This window comes from Mustela putorius, unplaced genomic scaffold, assembly GCF_011764305.1.
Source record: "Mustela putorius furo isolate JIRA1106 unplaced genomic scaffold, ASM1176430v1.1 tig00001472_pilon_pilon_pilon, whole genome shotgun sequence".
NCBI lineage: Eukaryota > Metazoa > Chordata > Mammalia > Carnivora > Mustelidae > Mustela > Mustela putorius.
In genome coordinates, this window is record NW_025421756.1 from 614710 (window position 1) to 634376 (window position 19667).

Here is a 19667-nt window from a genome sequence, read left to right on the forward strand (position 1 = left end):
AGAGGAGAAGGGAGTTGAGGGAAATTGGAAGGGGAGGTGAACCATGAGAGACTATGAACTCTGAAAAACAATCTGAGGGTTTTGAAGGGGCAGGAGGTGGGAGGTTGGGGGATCCAGGTGGTGGGTATTGGAGAGGGCATGGATTGCATGGAGCACTGGGTGTGGTACAAAAATAACGAATACTGTTACATTGAAAAAATAAAAAAAAATTTTAAAATAGAGCTATAAGAAAGATAGGGGTCTATTTCCCTTTTACGATAAAAAAAAAAAAAAAAAGTCTGCAGGTAGGCAGTCCATGACTGCTGTGGTAGCTCAGTGGTTATCAAAAACTTGGGCTCCTTCCAACTTTCTGTTATCTCTCCCTAGGAGTAGGGAGTTTTTCTTATGGTCCAAGATAACTGCTGGAACTTCAACCATCAATCTACATTCCAAGCATCAAAATTGAGTAAGGGCTAAAGAAGCATATGCTATCTTCCTTAAAGGAGGTTTCTGAAAATCTCCACCCAGAATTATTATTTGCATATCACTTGACTCATCACATAATCACCCACTATTGTAAAGAGATAGGAAATGTAATATTTTACTCAATGTGGCATGGGTTCCATCTGAAAATCAGGGCTCTGTTACTAAATAGGAAGAGAAGACTAGATGTTAGGGTTGGCACACAACACATTGGCTCTCTAACACATTGATACATCTAACTTGTACTTTTGTGTCTTCACAGTGACTACAGGTATGTGGCAGCTGCTCTGGCTGTCATGAGAAATGTGACTCAGCAGATCAATGAGCGCAAGCGGCGTTTGGAGAATATTGACAAGATTGCCCAGTGGCAGGCGTCTGTCCTAGATTGGGAGGTAGGATCCTCATGAACAGGGGCACTGGGGAGTCTGAATAGCTTAGCTAGAATATCACATCTTAGACAAAGATGGATGAAAAGGAATTAAATTTAAAGAGCAGCAGAAAGGATTTAGAGCCAAGGCAAAACTTTCTACTAATGAGAGGTGTATTTGAGTAGCTTTCTAAGAAGGTTGGAAACATCTTTGAGGCAACACTTCGTTAAGAAAAGAAAGGTTCATCTCTTTGGGTGTTGCCAGGAAAACAAATTGGATCGACTCAATATACTTTTAAGCTCCTTTCCAGTCCTGGAGTTTTATCACCTCCAGGTGAACACTTGATTAAGAAGTAGTATGTACTAATTCACTCCCAGACACAGAATATAAAGTTGGTTCTCTCTCTGGTGCAGGCCAACCAACATACATCTTTTTTCCATTGGTGAGATTACCTTGCCCTGACACATTTACTAGGTCTACCCAAGCTTGCACCCTTGAGGCTGAGGTCATCATTCCTGCCGAATTGACAGACCAAATTCTGTTTTTTATCATTTGCTTATAAAAATAATTCCCGAAAGCCTCCTATTTCATTGGAAACAGCCACTTCTCTGAACTCAGAAAGTCTTCAGTGAATGAGATCACTAAAGACTTATTTCCTAGACACTCACTTGCAAAAGCTATATACAATCTAACAAATAAATTGAGATTTTGCTTCTGTTCATGCCACTGCTCTGTTGAGGTTCTTTGGGTTTCTGTTCAGTAGAAACAGAGCTGTGAATTATAAAGCCTCACAGGTAGGTGTGTTGAGTACACCATTTAGTGTTTATCTCTTGTGCCCACCAAGAGAACCAGGGGTCATGGCATTTCACATTCTCAGATGCAGATTGTGAAATCTGACAGTCTGTAAGGCTAACGTAACCAAGATGGAAAGGCTGGTCATGCTATCAGGAAGTGGTCAGAGCAAACTTAAGCTTCATAGTCACAGTGTAGAAGTTGAACCAGTTCCTTATTCCACTTGCCTCAATTCTGGTATCATTTCCTGTGATTGAGAGGTAGTATTTCCCTAGCATTTCAAGCAGTAGCACATTTTAAGAAGATTAAGCATCAGCCTTGCAAACAGCTATTTTACTTAAGTCCAGAAAAAAATCATCTTTTGTTTATTCTGCTACCTCTGATCCTTCTTAATGTAGATGGCTGTTAAAGACCACAGTTCTGAGCATTTGGCATATTTTTTAGTCTTCTTTAAAGGATAATGTTGCTGTAAGAGTAGAAAACAGGAGTGATTGAGATGAAGAAAACGGAATGAAGAGACCCTGTTGCTCTTAAGAGGAAACCAACACTGGCCCAGACTTACTAGGGAATCATGGTTCTTCTTCCCTTGTATCTGACTTACTTTGGCTAGTTGCCTGATCAAAAGCAAAAAGCTAGATTAAATGACCTCTAACAAGCCCATCAACTCCAAGGGACTCTGAAATTGTGTCTGGTTATCAGGCCTCTTTTTCTCTACTCCTGCAGGGTTCTCTGTAAAAGGAGGTTCCCAGAAGCGTTGTTTTCATATTCCCTGGCACATTTTCCCTCTTCCTATGCCTACGAGATCTAATTCCTCCATATGCTCTGAGCCTCCAGTAATTGAAGGTAGAGCCATGGAGGACCAGCAATAGCTTGAAATTCTTTGCCTTATCCAGGGAACCTTATTAATACCAAACTCAAAAACTCTGAACTATGATTTAAAGACTCAGCATCTAAGAAAGAATTTCATATGCTTTTGTCTAGAAGTGGGGGATGGGAAACAAAGTGGCAATTTTGAGCCAGGATCAATGAGAGAATAGTTACTCTCTGCCTCCTTTGTTAGCATAATCATGCTAATCTCAACTGAGCCTATATGTATAACCCTGACACCCTGCTACTTGGTGAAGTCCTTCTTCATCTAATTTGGTAAGAAGAAAAATTCCTTATGGTTCCTTTTTCAGACTCTGGGTTCACTGTGGAATGTCCTAGCTCTAGAGGAAGCTTTTTTCCATCTAACCCTGGTGGGTACATTTGAGAGGGCAGGCCTAAAGTGTCTTATGTTTGTCATATCTAGTCTTCAAGACTTCTAGAATGTCAATCACCAGGGCTTTTAGGGGACCACTCTCCCCATCAACAATTCTGTCCAGGGACACACACACACACACACACACACACACACACCTATGTTGTAATGATGGTGAAAGTCTGAGAAGCCTATTCTTGACCAAGACCACAAAGCTAAAATTTTAATCTGTTCTCTAGATTCTCTCTGTGGTATTCTTTTCACTGCTGCCTACATACTCTTTTCAACCTTCTGCTTCCCACACCCCAGTTGCTTTCCTTGGTGATGCTGCAGGGACTTTTTTATGCAGTAAAAGGTCCATATATAAGCAGGTAGTAAGAATTCCTTGGGGGAAATATCCAAACCATAGTATGGCTAAAGGTTGATGAGTACTGAAGGACCACCCTGAAAAGGCAATAAGACATATCCACTCCATGACTTGCTAGCTATTGACATAAGTAGCCAAACCTTACTGGTTCCCTGATAGAGGTTCTTTGTATGTTCTACTTGTCCAAGCAGTTGCACAAGCAAAGAAAGGTCCCACAGCTTGCTGAGGGCTGCTGTGGACAAGCCTTGCAAATCAAGAAAATGATTTCTTGCCTTCCCCCAGAAGTCTGAACAAATAGGGTGGCTGCCAAAGCATCAACATGATAATTTCAGCTTTATTTGTCAAACTAAAAAGAAGAGTCATAGGGGAAACCTTCAGGGCTTAATCTACTTTGAAGGAGAATTGGGAAAGATTGTTGAGGGTTGGCAGCATACAGGCAATTGGTACCTACTCAGTAAATCAGAATATCTGAATAGAGAGTAGGAGGCCTTGTTTTATATCCAGACCTGACCCTACTTCAACTTATTCCATAAATATTCAGGACTTCTTTTTTTCAACTCTAGTTATCAACCCTGCTCCCTGCCCACCCCCCTCCCATGAGAACTAGAGTTCATGAAGTACCCTCTGCTCTGTCCCACTGCCCAGGGCTCCTAAAAAATAAATGGATGAGTAAGAGTATCATCCATACATTAAAGTAATAATCCATACCTTAGAGAGGCTGAGAAAGCAACAGGGAGAAGAATCTGTTCTTATAGACTATAATTTTAGGGAAATTTACATTTCTAATTTCTCTGATGCTGATGGTTGGTTGAGCTGTCACATTGCTACCCTTCACACTCATTAGATCCACTTGAAAGTAAATGAAAAGGAACATATCCCTGGAAGCTTCCTTTTAATCTCCCCCCCTACCAGAAATTTTTACCATGAGCCCAAATTTGTAGCTCATGTTTGAGAATTTTACTGTATATGATTGTGGTGACACCACTCCCCTAACAGCCCGCTTGTGTAATACCCAAAGACCAGTTCCAGTTTACCATTGGATAATTCAATCCAAAACGTCGTAGGAAACACAGACACCCAACATCATAGAAACAGAAAAACATCTATTTAAAAAGCTAAGGTAGTTTGATGAGGCATACTTCTGGGACCAGGAGATCAAGTGTAAAGCTGGCTGGATTTGTTATTTCCCTGCTATCCTGTGAATAGGCAGCACTGAAAATGAACTATATGAAAAGTAGGGTATTTCCCTTGTTCTTCTTTCCCTAGATCTGCTTAGGCTACAGCCTCACATCAGAAAAATCAGCCTATAACTAGAATGAGGTGTTGGACATTGGGCTATTGAGATGAATGAGTGGCCTTGGTTTTACACTGGGGCAAATATGTTCCAGGCAGAGGGAACAGTATATGCAAATTCCTGGAGGAATGAAAGAAAACAGCATGTACATAGGGGAGGTGGCAATGGGAAGGTATTGTACTTTTGGGGGCAAGGCAAAGTAAATATATGGTGCAAGTGTGGTGGAAGAGGCAAAGGGTGAGAAATCTGAACTCTGAGAGGGCCATTTCCCTTGTATGATCTGATTTTTGCCTCAAGCAGCCATGTGAAGTGAAATAAGCAGGAACTGTTGTATTATCCATTATTCAATTGAGAAAATAGATTGAGAGTGTTTAAGCTACTCCCCAAGGGTACAGAGTGAGTTGGTGACTGGGCCCAGAACCCAAGTCTTCGGAGATTCTCATCTCATAAATCTTTCAAGGTAGCTAGTTGTTCCACTAAGGATTATCATTATACTGTTCTTTGGTGGCTTTGGAGGGAGTCTGGCCTGGATTCTGGATTCTGGATTCTTTGGGCAACTTACTTCCAATTCCTCTGATCTTGGTTTTGGGGGTAATAGCAGTACATTCCTCATTGGGTTCTTGTGAGTATTAATGGGAATATGTGACATAGGATATAGAATGCACAATGATAATCAAGAGAACTTACAGTATGAAGTGTACTTTCCTAAGCACTTTACATGTTTTAACTTACATAATCTACACAACAGCCATATGATACTGGTACTGTTATTACCCTCATTTTAAAGATGCCAGTCAGTGTAGGGAATGCATTTTGAAGATAAGGAAATATAGTGCAGCTCACTATCATCCTCCCTAGGCACAATTTGACCCTTTCCAGGGTTCAGATTGTCTGCAATTGGCAGGACTTGGCTATAGCCAGCACCAGTGCGGGGTTGTCAGTGGTCTGCTGATCTCTTCCTTCAGAGCAGCTGGCCAGCCCAGAAACAAGATGGCCCTCCATCTCCCTCTAGATTCACAGTCTTTGCAGACTCACCTCCACTTGAAGTTCACTCAGTAATATACTTTACATGCCTTTTATACTCTTTTGATTACCTTTTTTGTAGAAATAAAAATTGACCTTAGAATTTAAAAAAAAAATGAAGATGAGGAAACTGGCACACAGAGAGGTGACATCAATCAACTTGATGAGCATAAGGGTGTTTTCTTTCTTCCTCTCCTCTCTTTCTTTCCTCTTCCTTCCTTTCCCTTCCCTTTACTTACTCTTCCCTTTCTTACCCTTCCCCCTACCTTTCCCTTCCATTTCCTTTCCCCTTCCCTTCACCTTCACCTTCCCTTCCTTTCACCTTCCTTTTCCTCTCCCTTCCCCTTTTCCTTCCCTTTCCCTTTTCTCCTCTCCTTTCCTTTTCTTTCCTTTCCTTTCCTTTCCTTTCCTTTCCTTTCCTTTCCTTTCCTTTCCTTTCCTTTCCGAGTTATGTGTTGCAAGTTCTTACAATAGGAGTATTCCTGGCTGGTACAGTGGTTGTAACTTTGAAAGTCATCCTGAAAAAAAAAAAGTCATCTTGACCAGCTTTGTTTGGGCTTAGCCTGTTTTTATGGCTTTCTTTCATTTTATATATATCCAAAATGGACTGTAGCACATCTTCCTGGCCTGTCTCAGGGTGGGATGTGGCAGACAGGTACCACTCTCAGCTTCCCATACATATAACAGAAAAGCCCTGCACAAATCTCTCACCCTAAGAGCTTCTTCTCCCAGAAATTCTGTGTTAGTATGTGGGCCCTTTGAGGATGAATGTTTACTCAAGTTCCAAGGAACCCCTGAAATGGAAACTGGAGTCACAGTATCTGTGAGCTTTCTTTTTGAGGTTATATTATTACAAAATATTTCCACTGAGCTGCCCTTTTCCTTCTCATCACTTAGACTGGAAAAAGTAGTATGCTAAAGAATACCATTTCCAGCTACCCCTCTCTTTGGCCCACTGGCCTGTCTAGGCTGTCCTAATTATTTATAGGGCTAATGCAGGGATCTCCATCTCTAACCTTGACTTGAAAATTTGGGACGCAAAGATGAGATCTTAACTTTGGAGTATCAGGGCTAGGACCTTAGAGATCATCGTCATGTACCACATTTAACATCTGGAAAAACTGAGACCAAGAGCCAGGAAGGGACTGACTGGTCTAAAGACAGTGTAATGTTGTGGCAAGAATGAGTATACTTTCTGGAGTGACAGAATTGGGCTTGGGTCATGGATATCTAGCTAATGAGCTGGGTGATCTTAGCTGATCACCTGACATTTCTTGGACTATAAAGTGAGAGTAAGACCACCTCCCAGGCTTCTTGTATACCTCAGAAGAAATAGAGCAAAAGTAAATGTCTGATGCACATAGGTGTTAATATATATTTTTTAGAGAGGGGCAGGGTGGTCAAAGGGAGCAGGAGAGAGAATCTCAAGCAGGATCTACACCCCGCATGGAGCTCAACATGGGGCTCGGTCTCACAGCCCTGAAATCATGACCTGAACCAAAATCAAGAGTCAGAGCCTCAACTGACTGAGCCATCCAGGTACCCCATTGATGCTAGTATTAATTTTCCTGCATCCTGGACTACTGATTTTTATCCCTATCTTTATATAGGTCCTGGAACACACCCTGTGCCCAGGGCTTTGGTGTAGTTTGCCTCATGTTCCAAGAGTTCTGTGCACAACCTGCATTAGTTTCCTCCTGACTGTAAGCTTCTTGAGAACAGGTGCCAAATCTGCCTTGGCATCTGACATATAACCCATGTACCTCTGACCTAGCAGAGTTACTGTGAAAAGGGGGCCTTAGAATCTCTGTAAAATTGAAGAACTGAATTAGCTAGAAGTCAGATGTGTTGGTACTTTTTTTTTTTTTCTGTCTGACTATACAGCAAGAAGAGGAGTGGTTTCAGGCTATGAATAATATGGTTGTGAAGTTTCCTATTTCCTATTCCTATTTAATCAATGTATTTTAATAAATTGACAGAAGAAAAAAATTTTTAAGAGACTGAATATATTCTCTTTTTCTCTTTCTATCATTGTCTCCTTCTTGCCCTCCCTTGTCCCCTTTTTTTACTCCTTTGGAAAGCAGAGAGACTTCTATTATTTCCTTAGGCTTCTTCTTCAGGTATAAGAAAGAGACTAAAAGAATAGATCTGGGATGAAGGACTGATGCAGAAAGAGAAATTAATAGAGAAAAAGACAAGGAAAGTAAGAGAGAAATCTCATAGAACCAGAATGAACCTTGGTGCCTATTGGGCTAGAGAGCAACTGGCATAGAAGGAATATAGCAGTCCTGAGTAGTAGGGCTCATTGGACCCAAGGGTGAACAAGAGTATGGGTCTTTACCACTCATGGAGCCTAAGGATTCCCAGGAGTCCTCTCTATCCCTCTTTCCCCACCAGGCCTTTTTTGTACTCCTCTTGCCCCAGTCTATGTCCAGTTTTTAGTGCTTCCAGGCAGGTGACAGGTCCATCCCTTCTGCCTGGCTCCCTCTCACTATCACATGTTCTTCCCAGGGTGAGGACATCCTAGACAGGAGCTCGGAACTGATCTACACTGGGGAAATGGCCTGGATCTACCAGCCCTATGGCCGGAACCAGCAGCGGGTCTTCTTCCTGTTTGACCACCAGATGGTTCTCTGCAAGAAGGTAACCCCAAACCCTTCTTTCTTGAGGGAGATGGGAGATGGGCACCTCAGGAGCATCAGACCCTCCTTCTCCATTATCCCCAGCTCCCAATAAAGTGGTCATTATAGTAGGTGGGAAAAAACACCAGTGGCTTCTAATTTTGTGACTCCTTCTTTAACTTTTGCTATTTTTCCCTCTTTGTCAATTTTCCTTTAAAAAAATATAGAATAAAACTCTTTGTTCTCTTTCTTCTTGTCTTCTGTGATGGCTGTCTCTGCTCCACTGCATCTTATTGTCCTGTTATTTTAATTATGCATGTGTTTTGTTATTTTCTTCCAGAGATGATTATATTGGAAATTATTTTGCTGCTTTGGGGAATTTTTCCTTTTCTTCTCCTTCCCCCCCACCACCAGAGGAGAGGTGGAAATCCCCTTTCCTTTCTCCTCAGTCACCCACTAATATTCTACACCTCTGAAGTTGTCCCAAACAGCTTTTTCTCTGTATCCGTTGTTTTTAATTATACCCTCCTGGACATACTCTGTTGTCCTCTGTTTCATAACTACTAGTTATTTATGTTAGTTCCATTGTATTTTAGGAAGATCAGGCACTAAATAGAGTATAACAATGCTGGAGGGAAGACTTCTTCTGTTCAAGGAACTTTCTGCATTGGGCCATTTCTTCATGTACTGAAGGGCCAGACTTGGAGGATGAGTGATTCAGGACTCAGAAATGTAACAATAGCAACAGAGGTTAGGGAAAGAGCAGAAAAGAAATGCAGATTTGAAACCAGAACATTTGGGCCGTAGGCTCTACTGTCTCTAACCTTGGGCCAGTTTTTTTTTTTTAACTTTATGTTCATATTTTCTTCAGCGCCAAATCAGACTGATGATAGAATTCATCTCAGAATGTGTTGAGGAGGACCACCTAAGGTAGTGGGAAGCAGTGAATTATAGTATTAAGAGCATAGGTTCTAGGGCCAGCCAGAAAGGTACCAACTTTTCCCATGAGCTGTGTCTTCTCTGTGCCTCACATTTGCAGAATGGAAATCATAATGGTTCTACAGAGAAGAGAAGTTGTGAAGGTTAAATGAAACAATATAGTTGCAGTGCCTGGCTCATAGTATTTAGTAAATGTTAGCTATTGGTATTTTTTAATTACTGCATATTTGGTGTTACTATTTATTCATTCAGCAAATCTCTTTTGAGAGAGACAGTATATGCAATAGTTGAACAAGCACAGATTTTTGAGCCAGGTAGTCTGGACTCAAAGCCCAACTCTACCATTTAGTAGCTTTGGTTCCTGAGTAAGCTTCTTAACTGTTCTAACTATAGTACCTCATAAAATGAGGTTATAACAGTACCCAACTTGTAGGATTGTTGTGAGGATTATCTGTTAATAAGTGCAAAGCATTTAGCTGCTGAGGGATGAATGCATGAAGAAAATGTGATGCATGCATACACACACACACACACACATACACACAACCACACACACACACATTGTGGAATATTATTTAGCCTTTAAAATAGAGTAGTGCCTGTCATTTGTGACAACACAGATGAACCTGGAGGACATTATGCTAAGTAAAATAAGACAGAGAAAGGCAAATACCATATGATCTCACTTTATGTGGAATCTAAAGCAGTTGAAGTCATAAAGGCAGAGTGGTGGTTGCCAGGGACTGGTGGGGATTTGGGAGATTGAGAGATACTGGTCAAAAGGTGAAAACTTTGCATTATGCAAGATGAATAGATTTTGGTGAGCTAGTATACAATACAGTGCCTATAGCTAACAATACTATATTGTGTACTTGAAATTTGCTGAGAAAGTACATCTTAAGTGTTCTCATCACAAAAAAGTAACCATGTGAGATATATATGTTAATTAGCTTGATTGTGGTGATCATTTCACAATGTATACATATAACAAAACATCACATTGTATACCTTAAATATATATAATCTTTGTCAATTATACCTCAATAAAGCTAGGGAAATGAAAAGCATTTGGAACAGTGTCTAGCATATGATATATGCTAAGTGTTAACTGTTACCATTGTTGCTGTTATTATTCTGTTATTAAGAATGTACTCTAGATGCTGCAATGAAATAATGAGAAAAATAATTCCAGTCCCATCCCTATGTGCCTTCCTCAGGCTCTGGAGAGAAAACCCAGGGTGGTCAAGGCTAGGGGTGGGCAGTAACTGGGGCCCCTCTTAAAAAGACCTTACTGACAAGCAAGTGAGACAGACTGCAGTCCCTAAGAGTTGCATTCCCCTGATTGCAGCATCTGTCATTTATACAAAATGTTTGCAGTGTCTTACTAAACCCCATGAATACCCAGTGAAGTCAAATTCAATTATCTCCCAACTGTTTGAATTATATAATGTCAGGAATTGGAGTAGGCTCCTTGCTGGATCCATGGCTAGGCTTGGCGCTTGTCTGCAGACTGCCAGGGACCTTCTGGAGAAGCACTGGCACCCTTGATATCCTCCAGCTTGGATGAGTGTAAGGGAAAAATAGGAAAGCTGGCACGCTCTTAGGCAGGGAATTTGTGATGACCTAAATAGCATCTGTGGTGGACACCTATTCACCATGTGCCTATGAAAGCACTCAGACCACCATTAACATGTGGCATTTGGGCAGCCTGGTCCCAATGATACCTTAGACAACCAGGACTCCAGAGGGCTTTTTCCCTCTTCTGCCATATCCAGAAGCTGAGCAGAGAAACTTCTGAGGCTTTGTCAGCTGTTTTTCCCTGGGAAGCCCCTGAGTGAAGCAAGAGCAAGGAGGGTATACTACTTCAGCACAACTTAATAAGCAGACTACAAGTTGTGAAATGGAACTAATGTAACTCAGGAGTGTGGTGCCAAATATAAGTTCTATAAGAGTCTTCATTATCAGTGCTAGCATTCAGAAAAGGGAAATTGCAACAACTTGAGCTAGAGATGCCTTCAGGGAAGACTTGAGGAGGAAGAATCTATAAAATTGACCTGAAGGCTGGAATTGGATTGGAATAAGAGGTATTATTGGGGCAGGGAGGACACATTAGTGTGAACCTAAGTATAGATCTGCGACCACCCCCACCCTGAAAGGATAAATGGAATTTCCAAGGACATAGAGGTAGCTATGTAAAGTTTAAAATATTTAGTTACTTTTGCTTTGATTTATTTTTGTCACAATATTTAAATTATTTTGAAAGTTTAAATGGATCAGGAAGAAAAAAGTGAGATTTTTACGTTCATCAAAGGAGTTTTGAAGGCTTACCAAAGAAATTAGTCTGGGTGCACCTGGATGGCTCATTTGTAAAGCATCTGCCTTCAGCTCAGGTCATGATTCCAGGATCCTGGGATTAAGCCCTGCATCAGAGTCCCTACTTGGTGGGGAGCCTACTTCTCCCTCTCCTACTCCCCCTGCTTGTATTCTCTCTCCGTGTATCAAATAAATAAATAAATAAATAAATAGTAAAAATTAAGAAATAAAAAAATTATTCTGGGACCAAGAAAGCTCAGGACCATATTTATTAGACAAGGCTGGCCTCATGACCTGGAAATTGCATGTTTAGATTTGAGGTTTACAAACATTTTTAGAGAAAATTGAGGTGCAGAGAGATAAAATGGCTTTCCCAAGGCCATAGCTAGTAGGTTAAGCAGCTAGGAGTCTGTATAACTCACACTCTTTCCATATGTGTCGCATGCTGCTTTGTGGCCTTGGCTACAATTTTCTGATGGGATTTTTTGAACAGTAGGTAATTCTTAATAATTCCTATCACATCCCTAAACTTGGCTTTATGACTAATCTTGTGCATGAAAACTCACATTCAACACTTTGGGGAGCTATAAAGAGTAGGAAAAGGGAGAACCTTAATCACACATTTGTCTAGTCCTACTCTCCTACCACAGAAGCAGAACTCTCTCAAGTTTATTGTTATCATTAAATAGCTAAAGAAATAATAGGCGTTTCAGTTGGTGTTTTTAATTTAGCTCCAAGATCAGGTACATCCTTTCCTGTTTCGGGAAACTAGTATAGATTGTAAAGGCTGACAAGGATTATGACTCACCAACTCAGAGTTAAAGAAAGCTGTATGTGATGCTGGCAGGCTGGGTCCAAAGACCCAAAGAGGATCCTGTAGGACCAGCCAAGAGTGTTCTTGGCTTCATAAAGGATGGAAATAAACCATGAGCCAGCAGGATGTGAAAGCAGAGATTCCTGAAGATAGAGAGAGAGTAGATACAGAGTTTCTGGGAGACTAAGAAAGGAAAGGTGGGAGTCTCATTTGTTCAGGGTCTGGGTGGTTTTATTGCAGATGGTGCTCTGATATAGTTGTCCTCTCAGGCATCTAGGTACCAGTTAGAACAAGGACAAGGGCCCAGATATTATTCTTTGGAGCCAGGGGGCCTTGGTATTGAGAGGTCTAGCCATGGTTGTCTAAAATACACACATGGTAGCTTTGTCCAGTCATTCTCATCTGGTCCTTCTTTAGATATTACCTATTCTAGAGAAATCATTAACTCCTGTCCTTTATAAGGAGGACATATGCTGTTTGCATTACAAAACGTGTGTAAAGTGGGATAGGAATGGATGTCCTAGCAAGAATAGAAGCAGAAAAAGGAGTGAAAAACAGATTTTTATGGAGTCCTTCAGTTTCCCTGCCTCATTGGCTGAAGTTAGGAATAGTGGGTGGTTAAGGCTACCTATTCTAGTCAAATGGTTACCTACCTATTAGCTGTACAGTTTGGACCTAGCTTCCCAGGTCTATGTGTATTTGTATTAAGTGTTTTAAGCCATGTTTCAGGCCTTTATGAGATCAAACTAGATTACATCAATCCATTCTCCTTAGCTTGTCCTGCTTTTGTAGTTATATTGGACTGACAGGGCCCACTTTTTATGCACGTCTCATAAAGTGTTCCTAAGGACTGTGGAAGTCAGCGCGTGGGAACAACCCCATCCTTTTGGCCAGGATTGAGCTTGTCTATTTTGAGTATGGTAAAAGGAACCCAGGCTCTGAATCAATCTTGGAGCAACATTGGCCCACTCTGTATATAGCTGACTTTTTCCTCTCCTTTGAACTTGATGCGAGAGACACCCAACAAATCAGAACCCATCTGTACTCAGCACAGCTTATTTATATGCACAGTGATTATGGGATGAAAAAGAACAATGTAGGCATTGTTTCTTGCAAATCAATTCAACAACACCTGTATTTCATAGCCTTGGACTTTGAAATGGACACAGCTACAGTGGGAATTCTTAAAGACAGCCCTCCCCAGACAAAGCAAAACACCCAGTTTACCATGCAGTGTGAAGAGTCAGGATTACAAAGGCAAATTCTTTGCAAGTAGCCTGCAGTTGAAAAGTGAGGCATGTAAGACAATTCAGCAGAATAGGAATAGTTTAACCAAACTGTATAATGTTAACAAAAATTAATGAGCATTTCTGATTCTGTGAAATTGTCTAAAAGGCCAAATATATACAAAGAGGAGGGAAAGTTGGTCAGAATGAGTTGGCTACTAGAAGGCATCTCTCAAGACAAAGGATATTCTCGGCCAGACTTAGTCACACCACATGTCCCAAGAATAGATGTGTGTCATGGGCATGCTATGAAGGTGCACACATGAGTTGTGTCTTTCCAGGGTCAACTTTATTCAGTCATAAAGTTAATCACAATTATAAAGCAGGTTTAGGATTCCAAAGTCAATGACATTTCACCATGTGATAAAACTTGGCTACTTATGCAACACAGGGTAGGACATAAGACAAAGCACACAACAAATAACAGAAGAGGTGTAGGAAGTTAATGAACCAAACATGAAGTCTGTCTGTGGGTGTGCCATTGAGATAAGGCCTCAGTCTGGTCTTGGTCAGCTCTCAGCACTTACTGCTTATTATGTTCAAGCAGTGAGGGATCTCGGTTCTGGTCAGAGATCAATCGGGTAGAGCCTTTGGTGGCAGTTGCCTTTTTTAAGTGGTCAGACATAGAGACTTCATGTCTCAAGAGTCTGATAGTTTGCTGCAAAAATTCTCCCCCTTTTAAAGGGATTTAATTGGTTCTGGGTCCCTGCAGACCTCCTCTGGTTCCACTCATTATCAGTTCTAGGGTGCCAGCTGATGCTGGTCCCAACAATATCTTGTAGCTGCAGTACATTTAACTACCTGCATCATTACATGACACAGATCCCTGCTTGACATAAGAGAGTCCATTTTGCTCTCTACAGTGTGCCATCAGGGGGAGTTGAGAGTAGTCCTAAGAGAAGGAGGAGCTGAAAGACCACTCTGAGAGATACTTATCAGACCTTACATTCCACAGATCCACAGGTCATTTCATCTATCCCTCTTTTTTTAATTCATAAAATATTTGACATTCAGGGTCACCTGGGTGGCTCAGTGGGTTAAGCCTCTGCCTTCAGCTCAGGTCATGATCTCAGGGTCCTGGGATTGAGCCCCACATGGGGCTCTCTGCTCAGCAGGGAGCCTGCTTCCCCCTCTCTCTCTGCCTGCCTCTCTGCGTATTTGTGATCTCTCTCTCTGTCAAATAAATAAATGAAACCTTTAAAAAATATTTGACATTCAAAAAGATACATAAATTATATAATGGGTACCTATGTACTTACTACCCAGTCTAAGAAATAATTCATTACAAATACATTCTTTCTCCTCTCCCTCTCTGCTCTTTACCTTTCTTTCCATCTTCTTTCTCTTTGCACTCTCTTGAATTTGCATGTGTCATTGTCATATTTTTGTATAATTTCTGTAAATATCTCTCTGCTCTTTACCTTTCTTTTCCTTCCATCTTCTTGCTCTTTGTACTCTCTTGAATTTGCATGTGTTATTGTCATATTTTTGTATAATTTCTGTAAATATGTATGCATTCCTATATATTATGTGGCATTCCTTTGTAGGTTTTTAAACCTCATATAAGTGGAATAGATAAAGATGAGATAAGGCTGCAGAGGGAAGAAACCACGGGATTGATGAGCATGGGATTTAAGGTTGCTGTGACATCGTAGCTTTTATTTATTTTTAAATTTTTTTATATTTTATTTAAATTCAATTAATTAACATATAGTGTATTATTAGTTTCAGAGGTAGAGTTCAGTGATTCATCAGTGGCATATAACACCCAGTGCTAATTACATCATATGCCCTTCTTAATGCCCATCACCCAGTTACCCCATCCCCCATCCACCTCCCCTCAGAAACCTTCAGATTGTGTCCTATAATTAAGAGTCTTTTATGGTCTGCCTTCCTACCTGATTTCATGTCATTTTATTTTTCCCTCCCTTCCCCTATAATCCTGTTTTGTTTCTTAAATTTCACATATAAGTGAAATCATATGATAATTTTCGTTCTCTGATTGACTTATTTTGCTTAGCATAATACCCTCTAGTTCCATCCACATAGATATAAATGGTAAGATTTCATGTTTCTGATGGCTGAGTAACATTCCATCGTGTGTGTGTGTGTGTGTACATGTGTGTGTATGTATACACACCATATCTTCTTTATCCATGCGTCTGTTGCTGAACATCTCAGCACTTTTCCGTAGCTTGGCTATTGTGGACATAGCTGCTGTAAACATTGAGGTACAGGTACCCCTTTGGATCACTGCATTTATATCCTTTAGATAAATACCTAGTAGCAGAATTGCTAGGTCATAGGTAGCTCCGTATTTAACTTTTTTTATTTTTTATTTTTTATAAAAAACATATATTTTTATCCCCAGGGGTACAGGTCTGTGAATCACCAGGTTTACACACTTCACAGCACTCACCAAAGCACATACCCTCCCCAATGTCCATAATCCCACCCCCTTCTCCCAAACCCACTCCCCCCAGCAACCCTCAGTTTGTTTTGTGAGATTAAGAGTCACTTATGGTTTGTCTCCCTCCCAATCCCATCTTCTTTCATTGATTCTTCTCCTACCCACTTAAGCCCCCATGTTGCATCACCACTGCCTTATATCAGGGAGATCATATGATAGTTGTCTTTCTCTGCTTGACTTATTTAACTAAGCATGATACGCTCTAGTTCCATCCATGTTGTCGCAAATGGCAAGATTTCATTTCTTTTGATGGCTGCATAGTATTCCATTGTGTATATATACCACTTCTTCTTTATCCATTCATCTGTTGATGGACATCTAGGTTCTTTCCATAGTTTGGCTATTGTGGACATTGCTGCTATAAACATTTGGGTGCACGTGCCCCTTTGGATCACTACGTTTGTATCTTTAGGGTAAATACCCAATAGTGCAATTGCTCGGTCATAGGGCAGTTCTATTTTCAACATTTTGAGGAACCTCCATGCTGTTTTCCAGAGTGGCTGCACCAGCTTGCATTCCCACCAACAGTGTAGGAGGGTTCCCCTTTCTCTGCATCCTCGCCAGCATCTGTCATTTCCTGACTTGTTGATTTTAGCCATTCTGACTGGTGTGAGGTGATATCTCATTGTGGTTTTGATTTGTATTTCCCTGATGCGAGTGATATGGAGCACTTTTTCATGTGTCTGTTGGCCATCTGGATGTCTTCTTTGCAGAAATGTCTGTTCATGTCCTCTGCCCATTTCTTGATTGGATTATTTGTTCTTTGGGTGTTGAGTTTGCTAAGTTCTTTATAGATTCTGGACACTAGTCCTTTATCTGATATGTCGTTTGCAAATATCTTCTCCCATTCTGTCAGTTGTCTTTTGATTTTGTTAACTGTTTCCTTTGCTGTGCAAAAGCTTTTGATCTTGATGAAATCCCAATAGTTCATTTTTGCCCTTGCTTCCCTTGCCTTTGGCGTTGTTCCTAGGAAGATGTTGCTCGTATTTAACTTTTTGAGGAACCTCCATACTGAGTGGTTGTAACAGCTTGCATTCCCACCGGCAGTGTAAGAGAGTTTCCCTTTCTCTGAATACTCATCCTGAGTTGTTCATTTAAGCTATCCTGACCAGTGTGATGTGGAATCTCATTGTGGTTTTGATCTTTATTTCTCTGATGCCAAGTGATGTTGAGCATTTTTTTTTTCATGAGTCTGTTGGTCATTTGTATATCTTCTTTGGAAAAATGTCTGTTCAGCATCTTAGCTTTTATTTTTTCCTTTTTAAAAATCTATTTATTTATTTTTTTAAATTTGTTTTTTATTTATTTTCAGAATAACAGTATTCATTATTTTTGCACCACACCCAGTGCTCCATGCAATCTGAGCCCTCTCTAATACCCAACACCTGGTTCCCCCAACCTCCCATCCCCCTGCCCCTTCAAACCCCTCATGGTTCACCTCCCCTTCCAATTTCCCCCAACTCCCTTCTCCTCTCTAACTCCCCATGTCCTCCATGCTATTTGTTATGCTCCACAAATAAGTGAAACCATATGATAAATGACTCTCTCTGTTTGACTGATTTCACTCAGCAGAATCTCTTCCAGTCCCATCCATGTTGCTACAAAAGTTGGGTATTCATCCTTTCTGATGAAGGCATAATACTCCATAGTGTATATGGACAACATCTTCCTTACAGATTCGTCCGTGGAAGGGCATCTTGGTTCTTTCCACAGTTTAGTGACTGTGGCCATTGCTGCTATAAACATTGGGGTAAATACAGATGGCCCTTCTTTTCACTACATCTGTATCTTTGGAGTAAATACCCAGTAGTACAATTGCAGGGTCATAGGGAAGTTCTATTTTTTTTTTTTTTTTTAAAGATTTTATTTATTAATTTGACAGAGAGAAATCACAAGTAGACAGAGAGGCAGCCAGAGAGAGAGAGAGAGGGAAGCAGGCTCTCCGCCGAGCAGAGAGCCCGATGTGGGACTCGATCCCAGGACTCTGAGATCATGACCTGAGCCGAAGGCAGCGGCTTAACCCACTGAGCCACCCAGGCGCCCCGGGAAGTTCTATTTTTGATTTCTTGAGGAATCTCCACACTGTTCTCCAAAGAGGCTGCACCAACTTGCATTCCCACCAACAGTGTAAGAGGGTTCCCCTTTCTCCACATCCTCTCCAACACATCTTGTTTCCTGTCTTGCTAATTTTGGCCATTCTAACTGGTGTTTGCTGATATCTACAAAGCTGTGATCACCAAGACAGCATGGTACTGGCATAAAAACAGACATATAGACCAGTGGAACAGAGTAGAGAGCCCAGATATGGACCCTCAACTCTATGGTCAAATAATCTTTGACAAAAGAGGAAAAAATATACAGTGGAAAAAGACAGTCTCTTCAATAAATGGTGCTGGGAAAACTGGGCCGCTATATGTAGAAGAATGAAACTCGACCATTCTCTTACACTGTACACAAAGATAAACTCAAAATGGATAAAAGACCTCAATGTGAGACAGGAATCCATCAGAATCCTAGAGGAGAACATAGGCAGTAATCTCTTCGATATCAGCCACAGCAACTTCTTTCAAGATATGTCTGCAAAGGCAAAGGAACCAAAAGTGAAAATAAACTTTTGGGACTTCATCAAAATCAAAAGCTTCTGCACAGCAGAGGAAACAGTCAGGAAAACAAAGAGGCAACCTATGGAATGGGAGAAGATATTTGCAAATGACAGTACAGACAAAAGGTTGATATCCGGGATCTATAAAGAACTCCTCAAACTCAACACACACAAAACAGATAATCATATCAAAAAATGGGCAGAAGACATGAACAGACACTTCTCCAATGAAGACATACAAATGGCTATCAGACACATGAAAAAATGTTCATCATCACTAGCCATCAGGGAGATTCAAAAACCACATTGAGATATCAACCACATTGAGATATATTGTAGATATCTACACCAGTTAGATTGGCCTAAATTTATTTTTTTAAATTTCTTTTCAGTGTTCAGAATTCATTGTTTAGGCATCATACCCAGTGCTCCATGCAATATGTGCCTTCCACAAAACCCACCACTAGCTTCACCCAACTGCCCACCCCTCTCCCCTCCAAAACCCTCAGATTGTTTTTAAGAGTCCACAGTCTCTCATAGTTCGTCTCCCCCTCCAATTTCCCCCAACTCCCTTCTCCTCTCCATCTCCCCATATCCTCCGTGCTATTTGTTATGCTCCACAAATAAGTGAAACCATATGATAATTGACTCTCTCTGCTTGACTTATTTCACTGAGCATAATCTCTTCCAGTCCTGACCATGTTGCTACAAAACTTGGGTATCCCTCCTTTGTGATGGAGGCATAATATTCCATAGTGTATATGAACCACATCTTCCTTATCCATTAGTCCATTGAAGGGCATCTTAGTTCTTTCCACAGTTTGGTGACTGTGGCCATTGCTGCTATGAACATTGGGGTACAGATGGCCCTTCTTTTCACTGTATCTGTATCTTTTGAGTAAATACCCAGTAGTGCAGTTGCAGTTTCATAGGGAAGCTCTATTTCTCATTACTTAAGGAATCTCCACACTGTTCTCCAAAGAGGCTGCACCAACTTGCATCCCACCAACAGTATAAGAGGGTCCCCCTTTCTCCACATCCTCTCCTACACGTTGTTTACTGTCTTGTTAATTCTG

At 40.9% G+C, this 19667-nt stretch overlaps 1 protein-coding gene across 9 annotated transcripts in view; it reads left to right on the forward strand.

Moving 5' to 3' along the window:
* Window positions 1–19667, forward strand: part of ARHGEF9 (Cdc42 guanine nucleotide exchange factor 9) — a 197314-nt gene that overhangs the window by 140201 nt on the left and 37446 nt on the right. For all 9 annotated transcript variants that reach the window (XM_004781252.3, XM_045087793.1, XM_004781258.3 and 6 more), the window contains 2 exons: window positions 725–854; window positions 8058–8189. In XM_004781252.3, coding sequence (XP_004781309.1) covers window positions 725–854; window positions 8058–8189 — 262 coding nt within the window. The remainder of the gene's footprint in view (window positions 1–724; window positions 855–8057; window positions 8190–19667) is intronic.